The following is a 25,466-nucleotide window of genomic DNA, read 5'->3' on the forward strand; positions in this document are numbered from 1 at the left end:
CTGACCGTTAAAAGTGAATGTTTAATTAGCTTATACCCAAATGGCACAAGTCCCAAGTATATGGTACCAGGAGTACCCAGGGCCTGCAAGTTAGTGCCCCTCGTGCTCTGCAGCACTTATTTGCCACCTGAGTGTGACAAAATAAAATGTCTCCCAGCTTGCTTGCTGGTAGAGTAGTCTAAACTGCTAACTCAATTTTGCCATTTAAACTAATGACAAAGTCCAGACCTTACTATTTAATGTGTAAAAGTAACCACTAAGGTAGGCCTGTCTAGTCCTAAGTCTGGGTGCTGTATATTTAAAAGTAGGGCATGTGTTTTTATATGCCCCCTGTCGGGTACCCCACAAGGCTTACCTTTGCTTGCGAAGTAATCCCGCAGAGACGACAAGAGCTATCACCCCTGTACCCACCTTACCCCTTGGAGAAGTGATGTACCCAGCAGGGATGAGATGGGACCAGGGAAGGAAGCTAAAGATGATGAAAAGGAGCCAGTGGAATCAGGAGGGAACATCTCTTGGCTGGGAAGGACCGTGGACTCCAGCTGGCAAGGAGACAAAGGGAGACCTAGTTAGGGTGAGACCCACCCCCTCCAATCTTACATAAACCTCTATGCACATACAGAGAAACAGCTACCTGGGAGTAGAGGCATCCAGGCTCAGGAAGCCATCTTTAGCAAGGGAAAGAAAATAATGCTTCAACATGGTCAGCAACACAAATGTAAGCGCTCCTGTGCAGCATAAACAGAAACGATGTAAAGCGCTCCAGGGCGGTGTGAGGAAACCCCAAGCAATGCGCTCCTGCGCGGAAACCCCCAGCAATGCGCTCCTGCGCGGTGTGGTGAAAACAAAAGGGAAAGCGCTCCTGCGCGGTGTGGACAAAGAAATAAATATGCGGCTGCGCGGTGTGAACGAACGAAGAAATGCGCTCCTGCGCGGTGTTAATAAAGCTAAGGATAGCCATGTTTTACCCCCCAACTGTATGGCACTCCAGTGCGGGGTGTCTAAGAAGGTAAAGCGCTGTAGCGCGATGTCGGTAGCCCCGGCTAATTAGCGCTCCAGCACGAGGCAAAGTTACTCCCTCTCAACTGAGGGCCAGCGCAGCGATAAACGGCACCCAAGAAAGACCAAGGCTAAAGTTGAGGACGCGGCAGGCAGGAGTGCGACCTCCGAGTACCTGCTACACGGGACCTCCGTGGGCCGGCAGCAGCAGACGGGGCCTCGTAGGAAGGCAACAGCAGGCGAAACCTCCGTAGGCAGCTTCAGGACTCTGATGCCGAATTCAAAGCGCCGAGACGGCGGGAACCGCAGTAGTTAAGCAGATTCCCCCAGAAGCGCTTGAAGAGGGAAGGCGGTTCCACAGAAAGACTAGACCGCAACTCGACTTCCGCACGGAAGTGAGGATTGGGGTCCCCTGTTTTGTGCATAGAGTATATGCTGAGCGGCAGAAACGCCGCAACCATGACGGTACACCCCCCCCCCAATTCCCGACGCGGCAGGGTCCTGAGCCCAAAATGTCCACGGACTCGATAATTCTCGCCTCGTGCCTATTCTAATCATGGGGTCCCACGATGCAACTCTGGGCAACAGTTGCTTAATCTCTACTACGGCGGCCCACCCTGCTGCGGGATGCCTGGCTTTCACCCTGGGGATACCCAGTAGGGGTTATCTCACAGGGAAAAAGCCAGGACTGGTTCCCAAGGCAAGCGCCTTGATGCCTTCAGGTGATACGTGCGCTATATAAGTCGCAATACATAGCCCTGAAGTCAATACAGGTCCTCAAATCTCCTTCTTTCTTAGCCCCAAAGAAAAGGGGGGGAGACACTGGGGACCTGGAATGGCGTATTAACCCGTTTTTTAAGTGCTCATCCAGGTAGGAGCGTAGATGTTTGTTTTCCTTTTCCGTGAGGGAGCAGATCCGACTGCAAGGAAGCGTGAAACCAGGGATCAGATCAATCCTGCAGTCAAACGAACAATGAGGTGGCAGGGTATTGGCCCCTTTCTTGTCGAACACGACTGCCTAGTCTAGGTAAGCCTCTGGTACGTCTGTTTGGGTGACAACCCCCGTTCCCAGCGAGGGTGAAGAGTGTGCTTGTATGGTTTGAACACCAAAGGGATCATCCTCCGTATAACAGGAAACGCTGCCGTGTTCTGAATCCAGGGTTATGATTCTGGATACCCAATCAATCCGGGGATTGTGGTTCACTAACCAAGGGAGGGCCCAGTATGACCTTGAACTGAGGGGCATTGATCACATCAAAGCCAATGGTTTCGGTATGGTGATTTACAAAGAACATGACCATTTCTTCGGTCTGATACCGGATAAGACAGGAGGTAAGGTCCGTACCATCCACTGCTTTGACTGTTTCAGGTTTCGCCTTAGGTACAGTGGTCATGCCCAAGACCTGAGAATAATGTGTGTCAAAGTTTCCGGTGGCTCCGGAATCCAGAAGAGGGGTTACCAGCCATTCCTTGCCTGACTGGTTACGTAACGTCACCTCCACACCCACATGATGACTGCCATCAAAGACGACCGGGATCGCTGTCTTGCAGGATGATGAACCCAGTAGATGGACCCCCTTATCTACTGGGTTGCTTCGTTTCCCGTCTTGTCTCCCTTGGATACGGGCAACGCAAAGGGTCTCCTACCCCCGTGTGCATGTAGGTTTCACAGGGCATTCCCTGACAAAATGTCCGCTCTTGCCACAGTACAAGCACTGATTCTGTTTCCTCCTCTCCTCTCTTTCCATACTAGTGATGGGACTCCGTATACCTTGGTTCTGGGGCATCACTAGTAGGAGTGGCTTCGTCTCTGCTTTTCTCCTTAAAAGACAATAAGCGGTTATCGCCCCCTTTTGTTCTTTTAGTTTTTTCTTTCTTGTATTCTGTAATTTACCTTGACAACTAAGTCAATAAACGGCCCTATTTCTTCAGGCGGGTCGGGCATCTGTGATATCAGGTCCTTGAGTTCATCGCGTAACCCTCTATAGAATACCGACACCTTCTTGGACTCGGGCCAATGGGCCTCAATGGCGAGTCTACTGAACGTCGTGATGTAATGGAGCAAGTCATTGTTGCCTTGCTTTAGATTAAGCAGCTCCGCCGCATTGTTTCTTTAAACACTGGTAGGTTTTATAACATGGGATCGTCGTTTTCCACCAAGGATATAGACCACTGGGCGGCATCCCCACCCATGTAGGACCGAATGAAGGCGATCTTTGATGTGTCGTCCGGAAAAGCGGTTGCTCTGGCCATAAAATGTAGATGGTATTGATGAAGGAAGATGCTGTACTTGGTGCTGTCACCATAAAAACGTTCTAGTGGTGCGAGTTGCACCGGGTGGGGGGTGATTACTTGTATCGCCGTGTCCTGGTTGGGGGTAGAGGAGGATCCCTCAAAGGTGAACGTGGGAGGCCATAACAACCCTCCTGTCTGACTCTGGTGCTCGGGGTAGGGACCCCAGGGGCCAGTTAACCCAGCCGCCAGCTGGCCTTGTAAGGCTGTCATATCTTGGCGTAGGCTGAGGTTCTCGGCCTGCATACTGGTCAGTATGGCGTCTATGTCCTGCAGGGATATCTCTGGATCGCTCATGTCATCTGGGCGGGATGAATTACGCGGGCTTTGAATTCTGTCAGGTACCCCACAAGGCTTACCTTTGCTTGCGAAGTAATCCCGCAGAGACGACAAGAGCTATCGCCCCTGTACCCACCTTACCCCTTGGAGAAGTTATGTACCCAGCAGGGATGAGATGGGACCAGGGAAGGAAGCTAAAGATGATGGGAAGGAGCCCGTGGAATCAGGAGGGAACGTCTCCTGGCTGGGAAAGGACCGTGGACTCCAGCTGGCAAGGAGACAAAGGGAGACCCAGTTAGGGTGAGACCCACACCCTCCAATCTTACATAAACCTCTATGCACATACAGAGAAACAGCGAACTGGAAGTAGAGGCATCCAGGCTCAGGAAGCCATCTTTAGCAAGGGAAAGGAAATAATGCTTCAACATGGTCAGCAACACAAATGTAAGCGCTCCTGCGCAGCATAAACAGAAACCATGTAAAGCGCTCCAGCGCAGTGTGAGGAAACCCCCAGCAATGCTCTCCAGCGCGGTATAAGGAAACCCCAAGCAATGCGCTCCTGCGCGGTGTGGTGAAAACAAAAGGGAAAACGCTCCTGCGCGGTGTGGACAAAGAAATACGCTCCTGCGCGGTGTGAACAAAAAAAGAAATGCGCTCCTGCGCGGTGTGAATAAAGCGAAGGATAGCTATGTTTTACCCCCAACAGTGTGGCACCCCAGTGCGGGGTGTCTAAGAAGGTAAATCGCTGTAGCGCGATGTTGGTAGTCCCCGCTAATTAGCGCTCCAGCGCGAGGCAAAGTTACTCCCTCACAACTGAGGAGTATTCCAGCACGGGGTGTACCACAAAAGAAAGGCGCCTCTGAGCGATGTTGGTAGCCCCTGCTAATCAGCGTTCCAGCGCGGCGATAAACAGGGCACCCAAGAAAGACCAAGGCTAAAGTTGAGGACGCGGCAGGCAGCATCGCAAACTCAGAGTACCTGCTAGACTGGACCTCCGTGGGCAGGCAGCAGCAGACGGGACCTCTTAGGAAAGCAGCAGCAGACAGAACCTCCGTAGGCAGCTTCAGGACTCTGATGCCGAATTCAAAGCGCCGAGCCGGCGGGTACCGCAGTAGTTAAGCGGATTCCCCCGGAAGCGCTTGAAGAGTGAAGGCGTTTCCACAGAAAGACTAGACCACAACTCGACTTCCGCCCGGAAGTGAGGATTGTGGTCCCCTGTTTTGTGCACAGAGTAAATGCAGAGCGGCAAAAATGACGCAACCATGACACCCTCTTAGTAAATAAACAAATTGCCGTTTTTACTGGGGAAAGGCTAGTAGCCCCATTTGTGAGTACAGGGTGAAAAGTGGGCAACTCAGCTATGCTAACTTTTGAATGGGACTGCTAAAGTTGCTACTTCAAGGTATCAAAGGAACCGTTACATTAAATGCAAATTGATGCCCTTGTCTTATTTATTGTAACTTTCAAGTAAAAGACAATTTTAGAAGGTTGCCATTCTGTAGCCCGATTTTTCCAGTGACCATTAGAAGGTGCTGGCCACAAGGCAGCCTTCTGTCCTCCAGGGAAGAGGTGTGAAAAACTCTCAGGAAACAACACAGTATGGGCCTGCTGTTGAAAGAGAAAGAGGTGTTCCTGCTCCGTGGCAGGAAGCTAGACCGGGTGTGAGCCAATACGTAGTGTTTCAAATGTGAAGCTGCCTTTACAGGGCCAATGGTGGACTCGAGGGGCTGCTCTATTGCCCTTGTAGACAGGTTAGTGCTGGGGACAAGGAGCTGCAACAGTTGCCAAACCAGTCGTATCGTTGGCGTGTGGCCCTCCAGTAACCACACCTCCAGGGTGGGCTGCCAAGCTTCACACACTGAGAGAAGGGTTCTGCCATTTTGGAAGTGGGAAGACTATTGCGTTCTGGAATAGCTAGATGCCACAGGGGCCACACAGGATGTCTTCATCAGGCGGAAAGGGACCTGATAGCCCATTTGCTAGTAGTCACTGCACCCAGGAGGGCAGAGTTTGAGCATAAAACTGGTACCCAGACCTTGAATTTCGTCTGCACTGGAGAATTGACAGAGAACTGCCCTGCTGTTCCCTGGGTCCAGCATAAAGAGTCTGCACCAAAGATTGGAGTGCACCTGCTGACCCTTGAACTAGCAAAGAGAGGAATGTGTCATTAGTGCCCTGATCTATGAAATTTGTCTCCGAGCCCCAGACAGAAGAGGTGATCTTCAAGAGACAGTTTGCTGATTTCCTGTTACAGGTCAAGGGTCACAAAATCTGAAAAGGCCACCGTGGCTAGTTGGTAGCCATATTCACTTAGTCGCTACTGACCACTGAAGCACAGCCTATGAGACTGAGTCCTGATGCTCGGAAGTTGCACTTGAGTATGCTGGAGCTGGAATTGGCGTTGGAGTGCAGTTTGGTCGTCCAAGATGGACTTCAGCCTCAGTTAAAGGGAAATGCTGGTTCCACTGTGACCAGAGAACAGTAGACCAATGGCAACTGTTTTTTGGCTGGACTTCATCGGGACTTCGAGGGACATCGACCTCTGTGGCCAAAGTGTCCCATATTGTTTGTGGAAGGTGCTTGTCGACTGGATCAGCAACCTGTATCTCTTGCATGTGGACCCCTCCATTGATGCCTATGGTGATTTGCCCATGGAGCCTGGAACTGGACTTGAGGCTGCTTTCACTAAAAAGGTAACTGTCCTGCTAAGCCTTACTGGCCCCTGTGACTTGCTTACTGCCGGAGTTGGTCGGCCAAAGCAGGTATGTTCGTTTTGGTGTTTAAAAATGTGTGGAAATAAGACCTATTTTTATTAATAGTTGTTGGATTTCCCTTGTCGTTTTTTTTTCTCACTCACTGGTTTGGAATTCTAAATGCTTTGCACTCGTTCCTTTGTGACACCCTGACTGCTCAAAGTCACATTTACCCAGAGTTGAGCAGGGGTTTTAAAAACTAATTTGAGTGGACCAATACAAGCTTTTGAGTTTATTACACAGTGAAGCTGCATAGCCACACCATAAAATAACCCGCATTTCTCTTCCAGGGAATATTCATCAATCGTCCTAAGTACTGAATAATCCCCGCCCACGTGCGGGATCCTGGAGCATATAGAAATATACATATATATGTGCATGTTGGGGACCACAAGTGCCCAGCACTTCTGTGACATACATATGGTATATACATGTATATAAATGCATAAATATGCAGCCTAACATAATTTCAATAGGGCAACATGCCAAAATTGCATAGGTTTATCTTGTACATAAAATAATCTCCTACATACACTTTGTAATAGAAACATACACTGTAATAGTGTCATACAAGAAACCTTTATTTTCAGAAAGGAAAAACCGGTAATAGCAGGCAATTAGCCCATAGGCTGCATAGATGTATAAACATCACAGTACAGTAAAGAACTGTCCCCTTGCCTTAAGGCTTCGAAGAACCTGGACAAAGTGCCTTTAAGACCTGCTCTCATCATGCACCACAGGTGACCGGTCAGTTCTTTTTTCCGCTCCTTCTGTGAGGATCCTGTTTTTGATTATCTTTAGTCAGAAATTGGTATTTTCGCTTACTTTTGAACATTTTTGACTGCTGGTTGATTTTTCTTACTCTTTTCTGGCAATTTACCATATCTTTTTCTGTCAGAATGCCAGCATTATTTCACAAATGTCCTTCATGTTGTAAGAAGATGGCAAAATCTGACCCGCACTCAGTGTGCATCGTATGTGTGCCATCTTCACACAAGCCTGATACTTTCAATTCTTGTCAGCAATTTTCAAAACTGACCCTTCGGGACAGAGAGAGGATTAGGCTCCCAGCTTTGCTGGAGAGAGGAAAAAGTCATCATAAAAGTGGCCTTGGGAGCGTCAAAGAGTCCTCCTTACATCAGGAACACCAAAAACGGTGAAGATCTACCTCTCCAGAGTCCAAATAGAGACAGATTCCTGACTACTCGCCATCGGTGTTGAGATCTCCATCAAAGAAGCAGGTAAGACACTCTTCAGCGCCGAGGGACATGCCGTCGAGACGACGACACTCTCTGTCGCACAAAAGTAAGTCGCGTTGAGACATATTTCAAGCTCGAAGTATGATGCTCCCGAGAGACCTGACAAGCACCCGTCGACGTCGAAACATCAGTCGACGTAACGAGGAACACTCTGCCGCCTTCTCGGAGGTCGGTGTTGAGGGGTTCACTGGCGAAGACTCTAATGAGATCTAATGAGATCTTACCGACTGACGACGACGAAATCCCCGTCCCAGTCAAAGTCGACGCCGAAGAAGCGCCAGAGACGATTGCCGTTCGACGTCGAGATCGCGCAGACAAGGGTCTTCCAGTATCTCTCTGCCAAGGAGATCGATGTCGAAGATAGCACAGTCTGTCATCGTCGAGGCATCGGTCGACGTTGAGCGACAAAAACCCTGTAGTTGCCTCAGAGGAGGTGACCGAGAGGGCAAGGCCGACGTCGCGGTCAAGATGTTCGAAGTCGAAGACCTTCTTCATCCCCGGGTATTAATATTGTCCAGATTTCCCCGGAGGGCTTTCCGGTTGTGGCCAAGAAGTCACATCCTTTCAATCTTTCGCCAAGATGGCTGGAAGGTATTGGACATACAGTAACAGGGGGTGCTGGTCATGGAAGTCCTGATTAGGATTACTCTTGCACCTACTCGCCGTCAAGAGTTTCCAGGTGTCCTTCTCCAAAGGCATCATCGAGGGTCTCTGAAAAGAACCAGAGAAGGTCAAAGTCCCCATTTTCCTGCCGTACGAGGTCACGGGAGTGGTCTTGCTCGCATCATGCTTCCTCTCCCAAGAGGAGGAGACCAAGATCACCAACTTGGTCCACATCCACCAGATCTTCAATCAAGGACTATTCGCCAACACCATCCAGAGTGTCCCTGAATGAGCGACATTGGAACCTTCAATGACGTTCTCTGTAGAGGGGCCAAAAAGCTCAACATCAGTATGTCGGCCCTATGGCCTCCACATCCATTATCTTTAAGACTTTACACCATTGATAGTCAACCAGGTCTCTACTGCCTCTAGTCCCAGGCCTCATAGAGCCTGCAATGCAGGCTTTCTTAACTACTTCCACAGTGGGCGCAGTACCATCTCGTATTGCCAAGGAATATAAAGGCCCGGATCAGGACCCGCTTTTCCTCCGTTCTGGTCCCCCGCCAGACTCAGTCATTGTGGCTGCGGCCAGGAAGGCACACTCTGCGACATTTTCCTCGTCCGTCTCTCCCAAGAAAGACGGCAAAAATATGGACTCACTGGGCAAGAGGATGTGTAATACCTCTGCCTCCGTTATGAAGGTGGCCAGCACCTCGGCTCTCCTAGGGTGGTACGATAGGTCTCTCTGGGACTCCCTTGTCAGATTCACGAACAAACTCCCGAAAGAAGACCAGCAGGACTTTCAGGAGATACTGAAAGAAGGCCGCTTGGTGGCAAACCAGGTAACAAGTGCAGCTACAGACTCATCTGATCTGGCCCCACACGGCTATTCACATGGCATCTGCTCCAGACGCTCGCCCTGGCTGCGTCTCACAGGCCTCAAAACCAGATGCCCAACGGAGGATTGTCAACCTTGCGTAATGGGTCTTCGCTGTTTGGGTCTCACGCGGATGATGAGATGGCCAGAAGGAAGACTGAATTGTACACTGTGAAGGCAGTTGGCCTAGAGAAGCGGAAATAAATTCAGAAAATGCTTCCGCCCCTACGACAGACGCTCCTCCCAACAGAGGGTTTAAACCCCTCAGTGGTCATCCCAGAATCAGCAACAGCAGAGGTCGCATTTCCATCAAAGACGGCCTGGTAGTGGGAGCGGAAACACGCAGCAGGCTTCAGCTTCTCAGCAACCAGCTAAACAATGAGCAGAGGCTTCCTCCGTGCCAGTTAGCCACTCTGGTAGGAGGAAGTATCACTTTTCATCTGGAAGAGTGGAGATCAATAACAAACGACAAATGGGTGCTGGTTATTGTTCGAAATGGATACTTGCTGAGGTTCAAAGCCCTACCTCCATCAATTCCTTCTCGAAGATCCAACCAACATTACCTACTGTTGCAAAAAGAGGTGGACAGTCTTCTACTAAAAACGCCATAGAGTATATTCCAAAGCAACAGCAGGTACAAGGAATTTACTCTTGTTACTTCCTGGTCGAAAAGAGGACCAACCAGAAACTACAGACCAAGAGCCGCAGAACGGGAATTGAACCGATTCATCCATAAAGAAAAATTTGGGATGTTGGCCCTGCACCAGATTTTTCCTCATCTACATCTGGGAGACAGTATGTGCGCTATAGTCTTGCAGGACGCCTACTTTCATTCCGCTAATTTCTTCTGATGCTATTATCAAAGCCAGTTCTGTACTATGTAGGCTTCTAAAGCCGAACTGGGACTACTTCAGGAGATGATCATCATAATGATTTCAACCATCGAGTTATTAGCCGTCTAGACAACCTCTGACGAGAATGGAAGCTGCGAGATCAGCCGATAGTTGTTGGGATCAGTGGCATCTTCGATACGGTGCCCCCCCAACAACTTCTCACCCGACATTCAAACATTGGCATTGTTGGCCCCGCCTGGGATTGGATGAAATCCTTTCTGGAAGAGCGTACTCAGCAGGCCTGGATGCCTCCTTTTTTATCGGCTGCTAGGAAAATGTCTACAGGATTTCCACAGGGTTCTACTCTGAGCCCCCTGCTCTTCAATCTCTATCGGACTCTTTTGATTTTTCTTGCAGAGGAGCTGGGAGCAAAAATAATAGCTTATGCTGATGACACCCAGCTCCTATTTACCTGGAAGGACTCTGACTTGTCAACAGAAACTACCCAGAAATGTCTCTTGTCCGTTTTCAAGTGGCTTGCACATGCCCAACTGAAGTGCAACGAGGCAAGTTGGAGGTCCTTCAGTTTCCTCCTGCCTTTAGAGAAACCCTGTGGCCACCAGACTTCCCACAACCCAACTCCGAGGGCGATCCAGCAAAGTACTTGGGGGGGGGGGGGGGGGGTTTATGGTTTGGAGAAGACCTTCGGTTTTCGGTACTAATTAAGAAACTCACCGGAGTCTGCTTTGGTACTCTTAAATCACTAAGATAGTTCTTCCTCATGCTACAGAGGCCAGCAAAGGAAATGGTCGCCCGTGCCCTCATTCTCTCCCGCATTGACTATGCCAATGCTCTGTACATTGGTATACCTGGATACCTGTTAAAAAAATTGCAAACCATACAGAATGCCACGGCTAGACTTCTGTTTAAAATCTCTAGAAGGTCAAGCGTAAGACAGCATGCACTGGTTTACTGTGGCCCACTGAGTGCGATTTAAAGCCCTCACTCTGGCTCATAGAGCCTTGCACGGTCTTGCACCGTCATATATCAGGAAGCATTTTGCTTTCTATGCCCCCAGCAGATCTTTGCGCTCAGCCACCCACCGACGGATGGCGATCCCCCGATTCCGTAGGACGCGGCTGGGGGGGGGGGGGTGGGGGGGGTTCAGTCCCGCTCCGTTAAAGCAGCAATAGCATGGTATTCACTTCCCTCTGAACTACGGTATATTCAGGACTTCAGACTCTTTAAAAAACCAAATCGGCCGATCTAAATTCTTTGCTCCACTTTATCACGGTCCCTTTGCGCGCCAGGACACTCATGAGTATTTGTACGCTGTATAAATACACTATAACATAACATAACATCTAAGTTGGACATCTTGAAGAGGCAGAATGGAGGCTTTCAAAACATCTCCCGGTGAGGGAGGGATTGCGGACACTCTATTGGCTGCCATTGAGAAAGCAGGTGATTTTTAAAGCCCTTTGTTTGGTCTATAATGCTGTTCCCCGGCAGGACTCTAGCTATCTGAGAACCGCCTTCATCTGATACTTTCCAAATAGACAGGTAAGATAAGCAGGACAGAGGGAAGTGATTTTCCCTAGATTCTGGAAAGCCAGATGGGGTGAACAAGCGTTTTCGGTGGCAGTGACCAGGTTATGGAACACACTCCCTGAACATATTGTGAGCCTCAAATCTTAGTCAGTATTTCGTAGGCATGTGAAAACATGGCTATTTTCGAAATGCCACTGCTTCTGCTTGCTTCCCCCGTCTGCTCTTGTCGGTGACAGTGCTTTAAGGCCTTTTTGGTTTTGTGAGCTTTTCAAATTTATTTACGCCATTGAGGGAAGAGCTAACCTTTTCCAGAATTTATGTATAAGGGTGTAAGTGATAAGAAAAAGCTAAAGAAGGTTTCTGTAAATAGGAGCACATTTTGCAATACCACTGACTGAATGATTTATTTGGTTGCATACAAGTGCTTAGTTTTTGAACACCTTGCTAAATCTTGTGATGTTATACTATAGTACAAAGCCGGGATGAAGTTAACAAAGGATTCTTCAGTGTATACCATTTTGGAAACGCATAGTCTCAGATAATTAGGGACATTTTTAATTTATGGTGGACTTAGTTATTCCCTATTAGGGGTGGACCTGCACACCTGAATTCAAAAGTTAATTAAATGTTCTCAAACTGTACACAATTATTTGCGTGCTCTCTAGTTATGGGGGGCGTGCCCTGCTCCCTCAACGTGTTAACTATGTAAATATGAGCCCAAGCTAAATCCCGAGCTACTGGAGGCACAGCTTTAGGTCAATCAGCCTTTGAAGATATAAACATGTATTAGTCAGTTTTTGTACTGCTACTACAAATGCATTTTATTCTCATAATATAAGGTATTTGTAAAGATAAAAGAAAAGATACAACTGATGAACACAAATTTTTCACTGTGATTTTTCACACACGTTCCTGTGTAAACAGAAGCAATTCATAAGGTCTCATTGAACAGTTTACATTTCATATTCCATTGAAAATAACATCAAAAAAAGCATAGTACAAGTCCAAAATCCCAATGCATTTCGGGTTTAAATGAAACCCTTCGTCAGGGGATGTAGAAATTGAGGGATTATGAAGTACATTCTTGAGATGTAGAAGTTCTAAGTTGAAATCATTTCAGGATCTACAAAACAGCAACAGAAAGATCTGTATGTCAAATCTATCATAGATTACAAATGTAAAGGTAGAGAAACTATGGGGTGTCGCCGGGAAAATGCCAACGTGTGAAAAAAGAGTGATACAATTAATGTATTGTTGGAGCGGTACCGCTCTTGTGTTGCTGTTTTGTAGATCCTGAAATGATTTCAACATAGAACGTCTACATCTCAAGAATGTACTTCATAATTCCTCAATTTCTACATCCCCTGACGAAGGGTTTCATTTAAACCCGAAATGCATTGGGATTTTGGACTTGTACTATGCTTTTTTTGATGTTATTTTCAATGGAATATGAAATGTAAACTGATCATTGAGACCTTATGAATTGCTTCTGTTTACACAGGAACGTGTGTGAAAAATCACAGTGAAAAATTTGTGTTCATCAGTTGTATCTTTTCTTTTATCTTTACAAATACCTTATATTATGAGAATAAAATGCATTTGTAGTAGCAGTACAAAAATTGACTAATACATGTTTATATCTTAAAAGGCTGATTGCCCTAAAGCTGTGCCTCCAGTAGCTCGGGATTTTGCTTGGGCTCATATTTACGGACTTAGTTATTCGGCATGTACATGCTTCATTACAGGCCTCTACAAAATATGTTATGTTACTTTGTTATACAGATTTGTAGAGCGCATTATGACCCTGGGGGGTATCCTGTAACTGAGCAGACATAAGTCTGAACAACATTTAGGTGCTTGTGGGATTACTTGAAAAGCCTGGTCTTCAGCTTCTTGCGGCATTCAAGAAGGCTCTTATGTAAAGTGGGAGGTCGTCCCACGCTGTAGGAGTGGTGTAGGAGAAGGCTCGACTGACTGCTCTGGTTTTCTATATGCTTTGGATTTCTTCAAATAGGAGTCTGGACGAGCAACGGTGTTGTAAGATCTGTGAAAGCAGATGCGATTATTGAGGTATGTTGGACCAGTGTTATGTAGTGCCTTGAAACTGTGGGTGAGGAGATTGAATTGTGTTAGTTTGTGAATGGGGAGTCAGAGAAGCTCCTTCAGTTTTGGTGTTATGTGGGTGCAGTATGGGAAGTTAAGTGATTCTTGCAGCTGAGTTTTGAATGGTCTGCAGCCTTCTGGTGAGTTTTTTTTATTGATCCTGGCCTAGAGGGTGTACCCGTAGTACAGCTTGCTTGTGACCAGATTTTGTGTGCTTGTTTTCTGCTTGCTGATTTGAACCATTTGAAAATCTTTCTCAGCATCTTCAGGGTATGGAAGCAGCATGAGGCAGTAACAACACTGGCTTTGGTGGCCATGTCAAGTTTGCAGTCATTGGTGATCCTGAGTTTTATTTTGTGGTTGGTAGGGGTTGGTATTGGTCCTAGCTCTGTTGGTCACCAGATGGAGTCCCATGGTGATGTGCTCTTTCCGAAGATCACAATTTCGGTCTTGTTGGTGTTCAGCCTTAGGCAGTTGGTCTTCATCCAGTTAGAGATATCGATCATGCTGGCATTGAACTTGACCAGGTACCAGGCGTATTGTCTGTGATGGAGTAAATATGTTGTGCGTTTTCTGCATAGGAGAGGACAATGATGTTGTGTGAGCGGATGATTCTGGCTAGAGGGATCATGTATGTGTTAAATTGGGTCAGGCTCGTGGAGGATCCTTTAGGAACTCTGCTGATGAGATCACAGGCATCCGAGGTGGACGGTGCCAAGTTGACTGACTGGGTCCTTCCAGCCTGGAAGCAGCAGATCCATCAGAGTGCGTTTCCTTGAATTCTGATTTTTGTGTCGACGTTAGATGACGATTGGGTGGGGACTATGTCAAATGCTGCGGAGAAGCATAAGAGGATGAGGGCCACGGGGTCTCCTGTCTGTCATGCGGATGCCATCCATGGCAGCAATGAGTGCTTTTTCTGTGCTGGGGCCTGAGCCTAGACTGGTGTCGGAGTTGGTGGATGTTGAGGTATTCGTTGAGGTGTCTGTTGATGATTTTTTCTAAGACTTGGCTGGTAATGATAGCAGGATCCGTAGTTGGTGAACTTTGAAGGGTTCATAGATGGTTTCTTAAGCAAAGGGAGGGCAGTTCCATGTTTTCAAGCATCGGGGAAGGTAGCAGAAGAGATGCCATTCAGAATTGGTGTGAGCATGTTCCTGATGGGTTGCAGTCCTCTGGAATAGGTGTGGTGGGGGTAGGGGTCTGATTGAGCCCCTTAGTGGAAAGACTTCATGGCAGCAGCGTTTTCTTCCGGGGTGAATTTGGGCCATGTGATTAGCATTGCCCTTGAATGAGTAAAGAATGCAAGCAGTGAGGATTAAATGAATGTATATGGTAAATAAGATGTAGACTTGATCAAAGTGCAGTTCTTTTTAGGGATGGGGGGGTAAAGAATATGTAATGCAGTGGGAATTAGTGATAGAACCTGATAAATAACTGTTTGTAAGCTCATTTGGGAGTAACATGAATGTTAAGGGACGAAAAAATTGGTTTACGACAAGACCATGACTAATTCAAACACAATAATAGTAAGCCATTGGAAGGACCACCTACCAAGGAAGGGAATCGGATAATTTGATAATTGTTGATATGAGTTTGTTGCATGTAAAGAATCAGTTGGTAGATCTTTTTATGCAGCTTTAGAGACGATTTGGCAATTTTAAGACCATGTTTCCAGACAAATGTTTGGGTTTCGTTTTTCAAAATGTCGCAATTATCAAATAATTTGAAGCCATATACACACTGTAACCACCCTTTCTAATTGAGCTGCTAATGCGTTTATTTTTTACCTTGGGAAATGTAATGAAAGTATATATTTTTTAGTGGATTTATGATCTCCTCTACGGACAGTAAACATAAATTTATACGGTAGGTCCCAAATGTGGCTTACATGCTCCTAAATTAAGTCTCTTCTGTTTTTCTCATTAAACAGGACGTGATTGCTGGATTTCTGTATGCTATTCTCATCATGGTGGTCTTCCATCCTGCATTAGAACTGATTGACAACTTCAACCTAACGTACAAGTATGCACCAATAATTATCATCGGTCTTCATTTGGCCATGGGTATATTTTCCTTCACTCTCGACACCTGGAGCACTTCACGTGGTGAAACAGCTGAGATCCTGGGCAGCGGGGCTGGCATTGCATGTGGTTCTCACCTTAATTACTTGTTGGAACTAATGATTGATCCATCGCCAGATCAGTTGCCCTTTAATCCTGCTCCTATTACACTGACTCTCTTTGGAAAAGTTGTGCTTAAGTTTATAATTGGAGTAATGCTACTGCTCTTGGTAAGAGGTATTGTAAGAAAGGCTACAATCCTTCTGACCTGCAAAATCTTCAACATACCATGTGACGATATTCGGATGGCACGGCAACATATGGAGGTGGAGCTTCCTTATCGATATATCCCCTATGGAATGGTTGGGTTTAGTGTTATTTTTCTTGTACCGTACGTTTTTACTCTAATTGGTTTGTAAAAAAGCAAATTCACAGTCCAAAGGCTCGAACTGATAACCACTCAAGTTGGTGCACATTTCGATTTATGGAAGATCTTGGAGGCCTTCTTTTAACAATCTCCACATTAATTACCGGTTACTGGGCAAGAAACCACTATTATGCAATTGCTTGTTTTGTCCCAACTTCCTACAGACAATTTACATGGCATACCTTTGCACTGGATCGAGCAAGCAGTCATTTCCTCTTATAAAATGTATATTTCTTTGCACTTGTGATCTAGGAGGCAGGCTTTGGTTCAAGGTATGACCACAAATGCTACTTGCTGCAGGTACTGTAACAGCTTAATGATTGTGCCTTTATGTTGCTTAACTAACAGATGCCAGGTAAACTGTGATCTGAAATAGGACTACAGAGTTAAAAATAAATCTGGCAAATTGTATTTTTATATATATTTTAGTTAATAGTTGTTTTCTATTACTTGCGTCATATTAAATATTCCATATTTATAGATGCAAAGTATGCAGCTTGGAAAAGCTGATTGAACTGCATGGTATGTTCCAAGGAGTTGGGTGCCGACTTCTATTCCCTAAACCTAGATGGCAGATAAAAGCAAAATGTAAAATCGGACCATGGGAATGTAAATAACAAGTTACGTGTTTTTGGATTGCAAACCACATTACTAACGCCCAGTTTAAATCTCGAATTTCGTAATTTTAAAGAATTGATTTAAGTCACAAGCCATTGTACCATAGGCCTTTTGAAGAAAAATTAAATGTGTATTATTTTTTCAAATTTAGTTTTGTTTCTTAAGGAGAGAGTCCAATTGAAAACGTAAATTTCATACGGAAAAGACCTATCTGTAAACCTCATCAGGGCAGGTTTGTTCGAGCTTCATTACAGCTCACTTTACATATAAACCACATTCAGTGCACAGCATATGTTTACTCATACGACAAGTTTGTGTCTACGTGGAAATGGTTGTGCTCAGGGAGGAAGGCACGGACAGACTTCGAAGAGTATTATCTAAAGGTATCTGGGGCTTACAATAAAAGAAACTACTGTAAGGCATCACAGTTTGGACGTTTGTAAGTTTGTATGTCACAACTTGGTAAAGTGCAATATGTTTCGAAGTTAGGATGCAGCTTTAGCCAGAGTAAAAATTACAATAGTTACAGGGTTGTGGGTAGCCTTGTTTTATAATAGAAATGCTAAACAAAGGGTTGTTTCTTGCTACTTGGTACTTTTAGTGTACTTGCAAAATGGAAGTCACATAACGGATGTGCAATAATGCTTTTCAGCAGATATTATTTAAGCCTACAAGATCCCTTTCATCACATATGGAACTCATTTCTGCCCTCAAATTCTCACAGTAAAGACACTGTGATTACGTTTTCTGTTAGGAAAAATGTAACCAGTTATAACGCCTACACTGCATGAATAACATGTTTATGTTGCTGGAATAGAGACAGTGTCCCACTCTCCATATTGTAGCAGAAAGTTACGTTTAGGCAAAGGCTCCCCTCACTAGGAACGGCAACCACAAGTTCACAAAGATTCACAAACTGTAGCTGATGATAAGATCTGCACAGATCGCGTCACAAAGTAAATGATTTTTTGGGTCTTTTAATGGTTCCACCAGCCTGTTTCACGGTACGCGCACATACAATTGCACAAATTGTTTACCAAAGCAAATTAGTACTCCTTTCTTTGAAATCCACTAACATTTTTTAAGGTTTTGTTCTTCTGGAGTAAAATGAACCTGCAGATCACTTTAACAAGGAAGTGATAACAATCTAGTTGATTTTTGTTTTGTTTTTTGGATGTTGCTGTTTTCACAGTGGCCTTACCGCATTTCCTTGTTTACAGCTGCCCCACTTAGTGTTTACTTTGAATGTACATAAAGAATAAAACTAAATAGGGCTGATGGTAGTCATATGAATAGTCTGTATTTGAAAGTTGGGTACTAGACCTATTTTAGTTGGTCTTTTTTTAATATAAACAACAAGAGCATTGAACTATAGTGCTCTTTATTGTATACATGCGTCTTATTTTAATGCCTCTTTAAAAGGTATCTTAAAGGTATCTTACTCCATCTGTTCAACATTTTTTTATATTTATCTTGATTATTTTCTCTTTTTTTTTCTTTTGTAGATATACAAATGACCATTAACATATATGAATATTTGACTGTTATTAACCATACATTAATTGGTTTCAACCCCCTAATTCACATTGACATAATTACTGTGAGCTATGGATTTCAGCCAGTGGGTTTTCAAGTAATATGTGTTATCAGAAATTCATAACTGGCCTGTTATCGTCTTTTAATATTACCCCTTAATTGTTGTGATGTTTACAAGCCACTCATTAGGCTACTTACCACTTTGCTGCATTCTGGAACTATCCTGCTTCCGGGTGCATTTCGCATCTTCTATTTCCCAAACCAAAATAAACCTGACTAGCAAAAGAAACCGAGTGAATTCCGTTTCAGTCCAGCTTGTAAATTTGAAGAACTTTTATTTGCTGTATTAGATTTTTTTTCGTGTGAGACATGACCTGTGGAACATTGAGTGTGTTTTTTTAATTTACTGCAACCACCCATCTCCCCAGAATATTACAACTCCCAATTCATTTTATTGACTAGCCTGAACCTATGAACGGTTTGGTCAAAGTGATCACCAAAGGTCAGTGAGACCGTCTTTGTCTGAGGGGGTATAATTACTTCCGTGTTTTTTCACTGTAGAGGTTTTAAAAGCTGTATCACATAACAAAAAATCCTTACCTTTAATTGCCTCTCCCATTTGAAATGAATTATTTTCGCAGTTCTTTAATGATGCCCAGAGCAGCCAATGGGAAGCCTAAAAACCTTTCTTGTACGTAATCCGAAAACAGGGATCGTGTAAAGTTGTTCAATAATGAGATGTGATCTATTGGTTCTGGAAATGTTCACTAACCTCCGTACTTTGTCATGACACCACAACTCTTTGTTGGCCCAAGTACTAACTTGCACACTTTCTCTCTCTCTCTCTAGTTATGCTGGCACAATTCAGTGATAATAGGCTGAAAATCCGCACCAGTGCCTTAACCACAGCATAAAATAATACAGTTAAAATATTCGAACTATTTCAAATCCTCATAGGCCAGATATACATGGAAACCACTTCCAAAAAAAGAAAACGGGTACTAAACTAGTTCTACTAATTTATTTATTTTACACCTGTGATCTGACTATGCATAAAGAAGATGCTTTACCAGCTGGAGTCTTGTTCACGACTGGACATACTAGTCCTTTTCTTTAGTTTCTATACTATTAGTCTCTCTCTCCTCTACTGTAATCCACAGTCAGGCTCTTTCTTAATTTCAATGCATTTTTATAAATAAAGTGTTTCCAAACTGCTTTTTTCGTTTTGCCCCTACTGTTACAGGGGTTCAGCTCTTCACCCCTCGCTTGTTCTTCTTGTTGTTATAGCAATATTAATTTGCTCTTTGTATTCATTTAAGATTTGTGCATTATTTTACTACCTACATACATTTATTTTGCAGGCTCCCATGGGACCATATCCACCTTTCCACTGTATAGTTTTCATTACTTTTTCAGTAAATCAATCTGTCGTTATCCAATTATCAATATATCTCCATGTGCAGTTTTTTAATCCTAGCACTTTTTCGTCACATTATAATGTCCATATTAATTGTTAGCAATGTTGAAAAAGTTGGCTTACCTGGGGCATCTGACTGGGTCTGAGTAAAATTATTTGTCAAAGACACTGTGATATAATTATCAATATTCCAGACGTTGGCTTGATATTAGGTTCATGTCCAACATACAAGTGGTCTAAATCATTAAAAGACTTAAGTGGTGAAAAGCCAGTCAATTGATAATCACCAGTACATTTAAAATGGAAGTTACAACCCAAAGACGAATATGTGGGAAATATTAGCAATGTAACATACTTATAGGACATATGTTTGGGTAAACTAAACTGAAAACTATCAAACAATAATTTATTTGTAATTTACATTTTGTAATGTCGGTGTCAACGGAGACATAGTACAACATGCTTTCAAAAAAGATATTCTTGATAATTTGCAGATAATGACTAAAGACAAAAGCAATCAGTTCAGTCACCCAAAGGAACTTCAGAAAACCGTGAAATCATCCCACATGTTTGGTAGCATCCGAAGTATAGAAAGGGGAATAGTGATAGAATACATGGCTACACCTGATAGAGGATATGCTGTAAATGTAACAGAAGAATATTTAGGTGAAACACAAGATTCGGTACAATAAATGTGTAATTGGACTAATTGCTATGTCCTCCAAAGGACTATAAAATGCACAAATAGATAATTGTATTTTTTCACTAAATCAATCCATCGTTATACAAACTACACAATTTGTATGGTGGATTCAGGTCCACTACAGGCTATAAAATGAATTTGTCTATATAGTGTAATAATGTACAATTCTGGATTGAAAAGAAAAAAACAGAAAACGAGCACTGCAACTAGCTAGCTGTTTGGGAAAATGGTTAAAGAAGATTTGCTTTTGGCTAGAGTGAGTGAATATAAATACTAAAAATAAGCACTCAATTTGCGCAAGTTGATCTAGGAAGCTTTGTTGTAAACATATTTCTTTTTTGAAGCGTTTGAATTTTGTTTATTTTTAAACATGAGCCGACGTGTTTTCCTTGAACGTGATGGTTGTCCAGAGGAAGTTAAATATAAATTGTTTTTGATTATTTGGTAAATTGTGTTTGCATATGTGCTAATGCATTCAGATAAAGTAACCCAGCTTTACATACATCGATCCCACCTTAAAGTTCTCAGAAAATGAGGGCGGTCTTTGCCAAGTGAGAACCTTTTCGCTTTTAAAGTTGGGTAAGCAAATGACGGGAATTAAGTTGCAAATACTCAGTTTGCCAGATGGTTCTATGATTTTGTATTTTGGACAATACAATGCCCAAAAAACATTTTAGGTAGAATGCACTTCAAGGACATGGATGCAAAGTTTATCATTTTTTGCTGCACTGTGTGTTCGAATGGAAGTAAAGTTTATACAACTTTGTAAATGGTGTGTTAATGATGTGTACAGATATAAAGTCTAATACGATCCTGTCTCGTCTTAGTCCAGTGTAGCAGCACCTGGTTTTAAGAGTTTGACAGAAATCGAGACTACCCAGTGTTTTGTATCAGTCGAAAGAGTTGGTCATCCTCCTCTGTAGACTTGCTGCTGAGATAGCTGTACTATTTATACAGCCTCGTAAGAAGGATCCCAAATATCATCTTTTTTGTATATGTTTATTTAGAAAGAAATGACAGTACAGACGTTTAAAATACATGCATAGGTTAAATACATATTTTTGTTATATTCCTGCTAAACCAGAAGCAGCAACAAAGTCACTTACTCCATCCATCCTTGGCATGATGGCCAGCCGTGGGTGTTAGCTTGGGAACTTTTGGGTATTCTACTGGAGATAGCACTCTTGAGGGGTTCTGGAGCAAGCTTGATTTATGCTTTTTCAGCATCGTATGAAATGGCATATGGAGACTGAATTGTAAATGTTATGATAGGCAATGGGCTGGTGTTCGTATTCAATAACACAATATAGTCTAAACCACATTATGCAAGCCATGTCATTCGTTTACGAAATAAAAGATTTAAGGTGCATTTACGAGACAATGTTTTACCTTCATTGTGGTAAGATGGCGGCTGCATTGCAGGAAGCATTCTATATATATATATATATATATATATATATATATATATATATATATATATATTTTTTTTTTTTAATAAAAGCATTTTCTGTGCATTATCACAAGTTTGTCGTGTTTCACATGCATTTGTTGTGGAGGTTTACAATATATTGGTGAGCGAATGCACTATCAATGGTACTACTGTTATTGTCTGTCTTTTTTGTTTCTACATTTTCAAATGTTCATGCTATATTTTTGTTTTGTCAATTAACTTTGAATTTAAAGGATCTGTGTGTAACCCAGCCCTTAAAAAGCTATTTTTATTTAATTATAAGATTGTAAATGTCAAAATCGCCTCTATTTTGAGACCTTTCTGAATTTTGTAAAACTCATTAAAACGGACATGCAGTACTACAATACAAAAAGTAAAAATGTGTAAAAGAAAAATCTTTTTACAAAATGAAAATTGTGGATTGTTAAGAATGATTTCACAGAATACAATACGATTACAATAGTGAAGATTTTGCCATAAACGGTTTGGCAGCTGTAACGTTGTCATTGTTGTATGGTCCTTGTTTTTCACATGTTAACATTTTACTGTTTTATTTGTTTTGTTCAAACCAAGTTTTGTGTAAATTGCCATCTAATGACTGTTAATTTGAGTTTGAGCTGGTTTATGAGAGATCATCCAGCTATTTTTAAATACACCATTCTTAAAAAAATAAAAAAGTCCCTTTATTTTTTGAACTTCATCAATGTGTTAAAGTAAAAAAAAGAAAGTGTGCAGTGTTTATTGCTCCTTAAGTTGGGTCTTGATATCCATTTCTTTTGTTTTAAACAAAGTGTTGTGTAACTTGCCATATAATGCCTGTTAATTAAAATGTAACTGGTTTATGAGAGGTCAAGCAAGCTACTTTTAAATACACCATTCTTTAAAACCCCTCCATTGCCAGTTATTTTTAAAACAACATCAACTTGTTGCAGTAAAAAAATGAAGGTGTGCAGTGTTCATTACTGCTTGAGTTGTCTTGATTTTTTTATTTTCCAATCCCAGCGATAACAGACTAACTCTGAGAAACACAATTTAATCGTGCACCTTGCTATTGGGATTATGTTGCCACTAACCTCCCTCTGTTCATTTAGTCAAGATGCAGAGAGCTGCATCCAGACATACTGTACTTCCCAACCAAAGAACCTAGTTGATTTGCACCAAAATGACTCCCAAGTTCTTAGGGATTCTTAAAACCGTAGATTCCTTACCTGAATAATATCCCAAGATGCCAGACTGATCCAGAGAATTTTCTCAGCAATGCTCCTATGTGTTATTGGGCTCCATGGTGACTCCACATCGTACTGGAAGGGTCCAACAGAGGCACGTATAAGTGCCACCCCTCCGCGCTGACATCAGATCCTTTCTTTCCACACATTTAGATCTGCAGCTGGAGTTCTGTTCCTTACTCTCTTGTTTTTCCAAGCCTCCATTCTTTCTCGGCTGGACTATGGGAGTGCCCTCCTGCTCGGTGTTAATCAGGCTGAGGCCACCAGGCTTCAGAGGGTGCAAAATGCCGCTGCACGGGCCATTGTTGGCCTCCCGAGGCGCTGTTCTGTCTCTGCAGTTTTGATCTCCCTCCATTGGCTGTTGGTCAGGCAGAGAATCAAATTCAAGGCTCTCTGTCTGACATTTAAGATTCTGAAATTATCCTCTCCTCCTGCCCTCGTGGGTCTTGTTTCCCCCTATGTCCCCACGCGGTCACTCAGGTCGGAATCTCTTCACCTGGCGATTACGTCTAGGTTCAGACTGAGTAGGATAGGAGGTCGTTCGTTCCGAGTTTTGGCGGCTGGTTTATGGAACTCCCTTCCTGTCCATATTCGTGCCCTTAACAGCCTGACCCTCTTCAGACGTGCTATAAAAACCCATCTGTTCACCTCTGTTGACTGATCCACTCTCCTTTCAGTGTCGATCTGTTGTGTTGTGGTACTTGATCAGGCGCCAGGACGCCCCTTGGCTGGGGCAGCTGTGCGCTGAATAAAAGTTATTAACATAACATAACATAACTTAAAAATGTACACAGTGTGCCAGGGACCATATCTCCCCCAAAACGACAGGATTCAAGCTGTGCCTTGACTGCAGTAAGCAGATGTCGGTCATGGAGCCACAGCATGTGTTACTTTTGATGCTTGGGCTCTGGTCACAGCTCGAAGTCATGCATTAAATACTCCCTAATGCACTTGAAGACTATCTAAGAATGGGAAGTGAAGAAGCTGCATCTCTGGACAGGAAAAGAGAGGACACGGTCGAAAAAATAGATCCTGCTCCAAGTTGTGGGGCTGTTCGCGATCATGTTCTTGGAGTCAGTCCTCCATGAATTCCTTTTTTGTTCTATGTCTTCTGGTAAGTTGAAGGAAGACAAGTCATAAGTGCAAGAAGGCCAAGCAGAGCTTGACCCCATCCTGTCACTTGAAATCAAGTGAGAAGGATCAAGGATGTCGGTCAAAAGGTCATACCTTCTCCACTTAAACATCTTCCAACTCCTATCAAGTCTAGCAGTTTGTTTTGGGGTTCTGTGAGTTCCCCGTGGTCATCATCTACCCAAAAGCAAAAGGCAGGCTTGAAGGAGGCCATGCTGGAGATCTTTCGGATACTTCCAGCTCCCTCTGGCAAGCCTTCTGGCCCCACAGAGCAGGGAGGGGCTCCAATTTGACTTCCACTGGGCCATCCCTTAGCTCCATCTGACCCTGTTGGAGTTGTACCTTGGACCCATCCTGACACTGAGTCATACTGCCAGTCCCATCTATGCCAATGCTGACTTAGCTGGCACAGGAATCCAAAATGCCTCTTTCTGACCCCCGAACCAATGGGGACTCCTTCTAGGGGTATGTTGTGCTATGAGGTCGCAAATGTGCAGACACTCAGTTTGACACCAGACTCTAATCGTCGGACTTTTCCTCGATCCAGTACGATCAGAAGCTGGAGGCATTATTTGGATCTGAGACTGATGCAGTTCAGGATATGCAGCATGTTCTCTGTGAGACTAGGATGCAAGCAACCGTGTCTTTCCTCACTACACGAATGATGGGCTATCCATCGATTTTATTTTTTTACATCAAGATCGATAGATCCACAGAGACCGAGTTAGCCTTGCCACCAATGGAAGAAGCTGCCTGTTTTGCTGTGGTTTTGCCAAGAGCAGCAGAGATGCTTGATTTATAGTTGCTTGCTATTAAAACCAAGCCTGCTGAGGTCTCTTAATCCATTCCAAACACTCCTTAGCCACTATTAACTTTGATTGAGGCCCTTACAGAGATATCCTTATGACCACTTGGTCCGTGCTCATGCCTTTCGGTCTGTCGACCTGTTCCTGGGCGACATAGGCCACCCCCGGTGATCCTAAGTTTGAAAACTTGATTGTACAGACATCGAAGAATAAAGTCTCTTCTAATGGCATGAATACATATGTCTCTAGTAAAAGAGAGGGACCCCAAAAACCCCAAAGGAGTAGGGTACCAAACGACAAATGTCAAAAATAGAAATTCCCCTTTGGACCGAATAAAAGAACAAAACATATACAGTCATAAATACTTCTTCAATTAAAACAGGAGCAGAAGAGGAAACCTGATTATATAAAAATTATGCAAGTTTATTCAGATGTACATAAAAAACATATTAATCAATATATTGGCATTAAAAAATCATACATTAATATACAAATGCAAATATACACAAGTGGGAAACAAAAGAAAGGAAGATATAGTTC

General features: G+C 43.7%; 1 protein-coding gene across 1 annotated transcript in view; it reads left to right on the forward strand.

Moving 5' to 3' along the window:
* SGPP1 (sphingosine-1-phosphate phosphatase 1) overlaps positions 1-22,449 on the forward strand; it is an 89,039-nt gene extending 66,590 nt beyond the window's left edge. The window contains exon 3 of the mRNA XM_078660318.1: positions 15,483-22,449. Coding sequence (XP_078516444.1) covers positions 15,483-16,031 — 549 coding nt within the window. The 3' untranslated portion in view covers positions 16,032-22,449. The remainder of the gene's footprint in view (positions 1-15,482) is intronic.
* Positions 22,450-25,466: the final 3,017 nt, after the last annotated feature.

The sequence above is a fragment of the Lissotriton helveticus genome, chromosome 9, assembly GCF_964261635.1.
Source record: "Lissotriton helveticus chromosome 9, aLisHel1.1, whole genome shotgun sequence".
In the NCBI taxonomy this organism is placed as follows: Eukaryota; Metazoa; Chordata; class Amphibia; order Caudata; family Salamandridae; genus Lissotriton; species Lissotriton helveticus.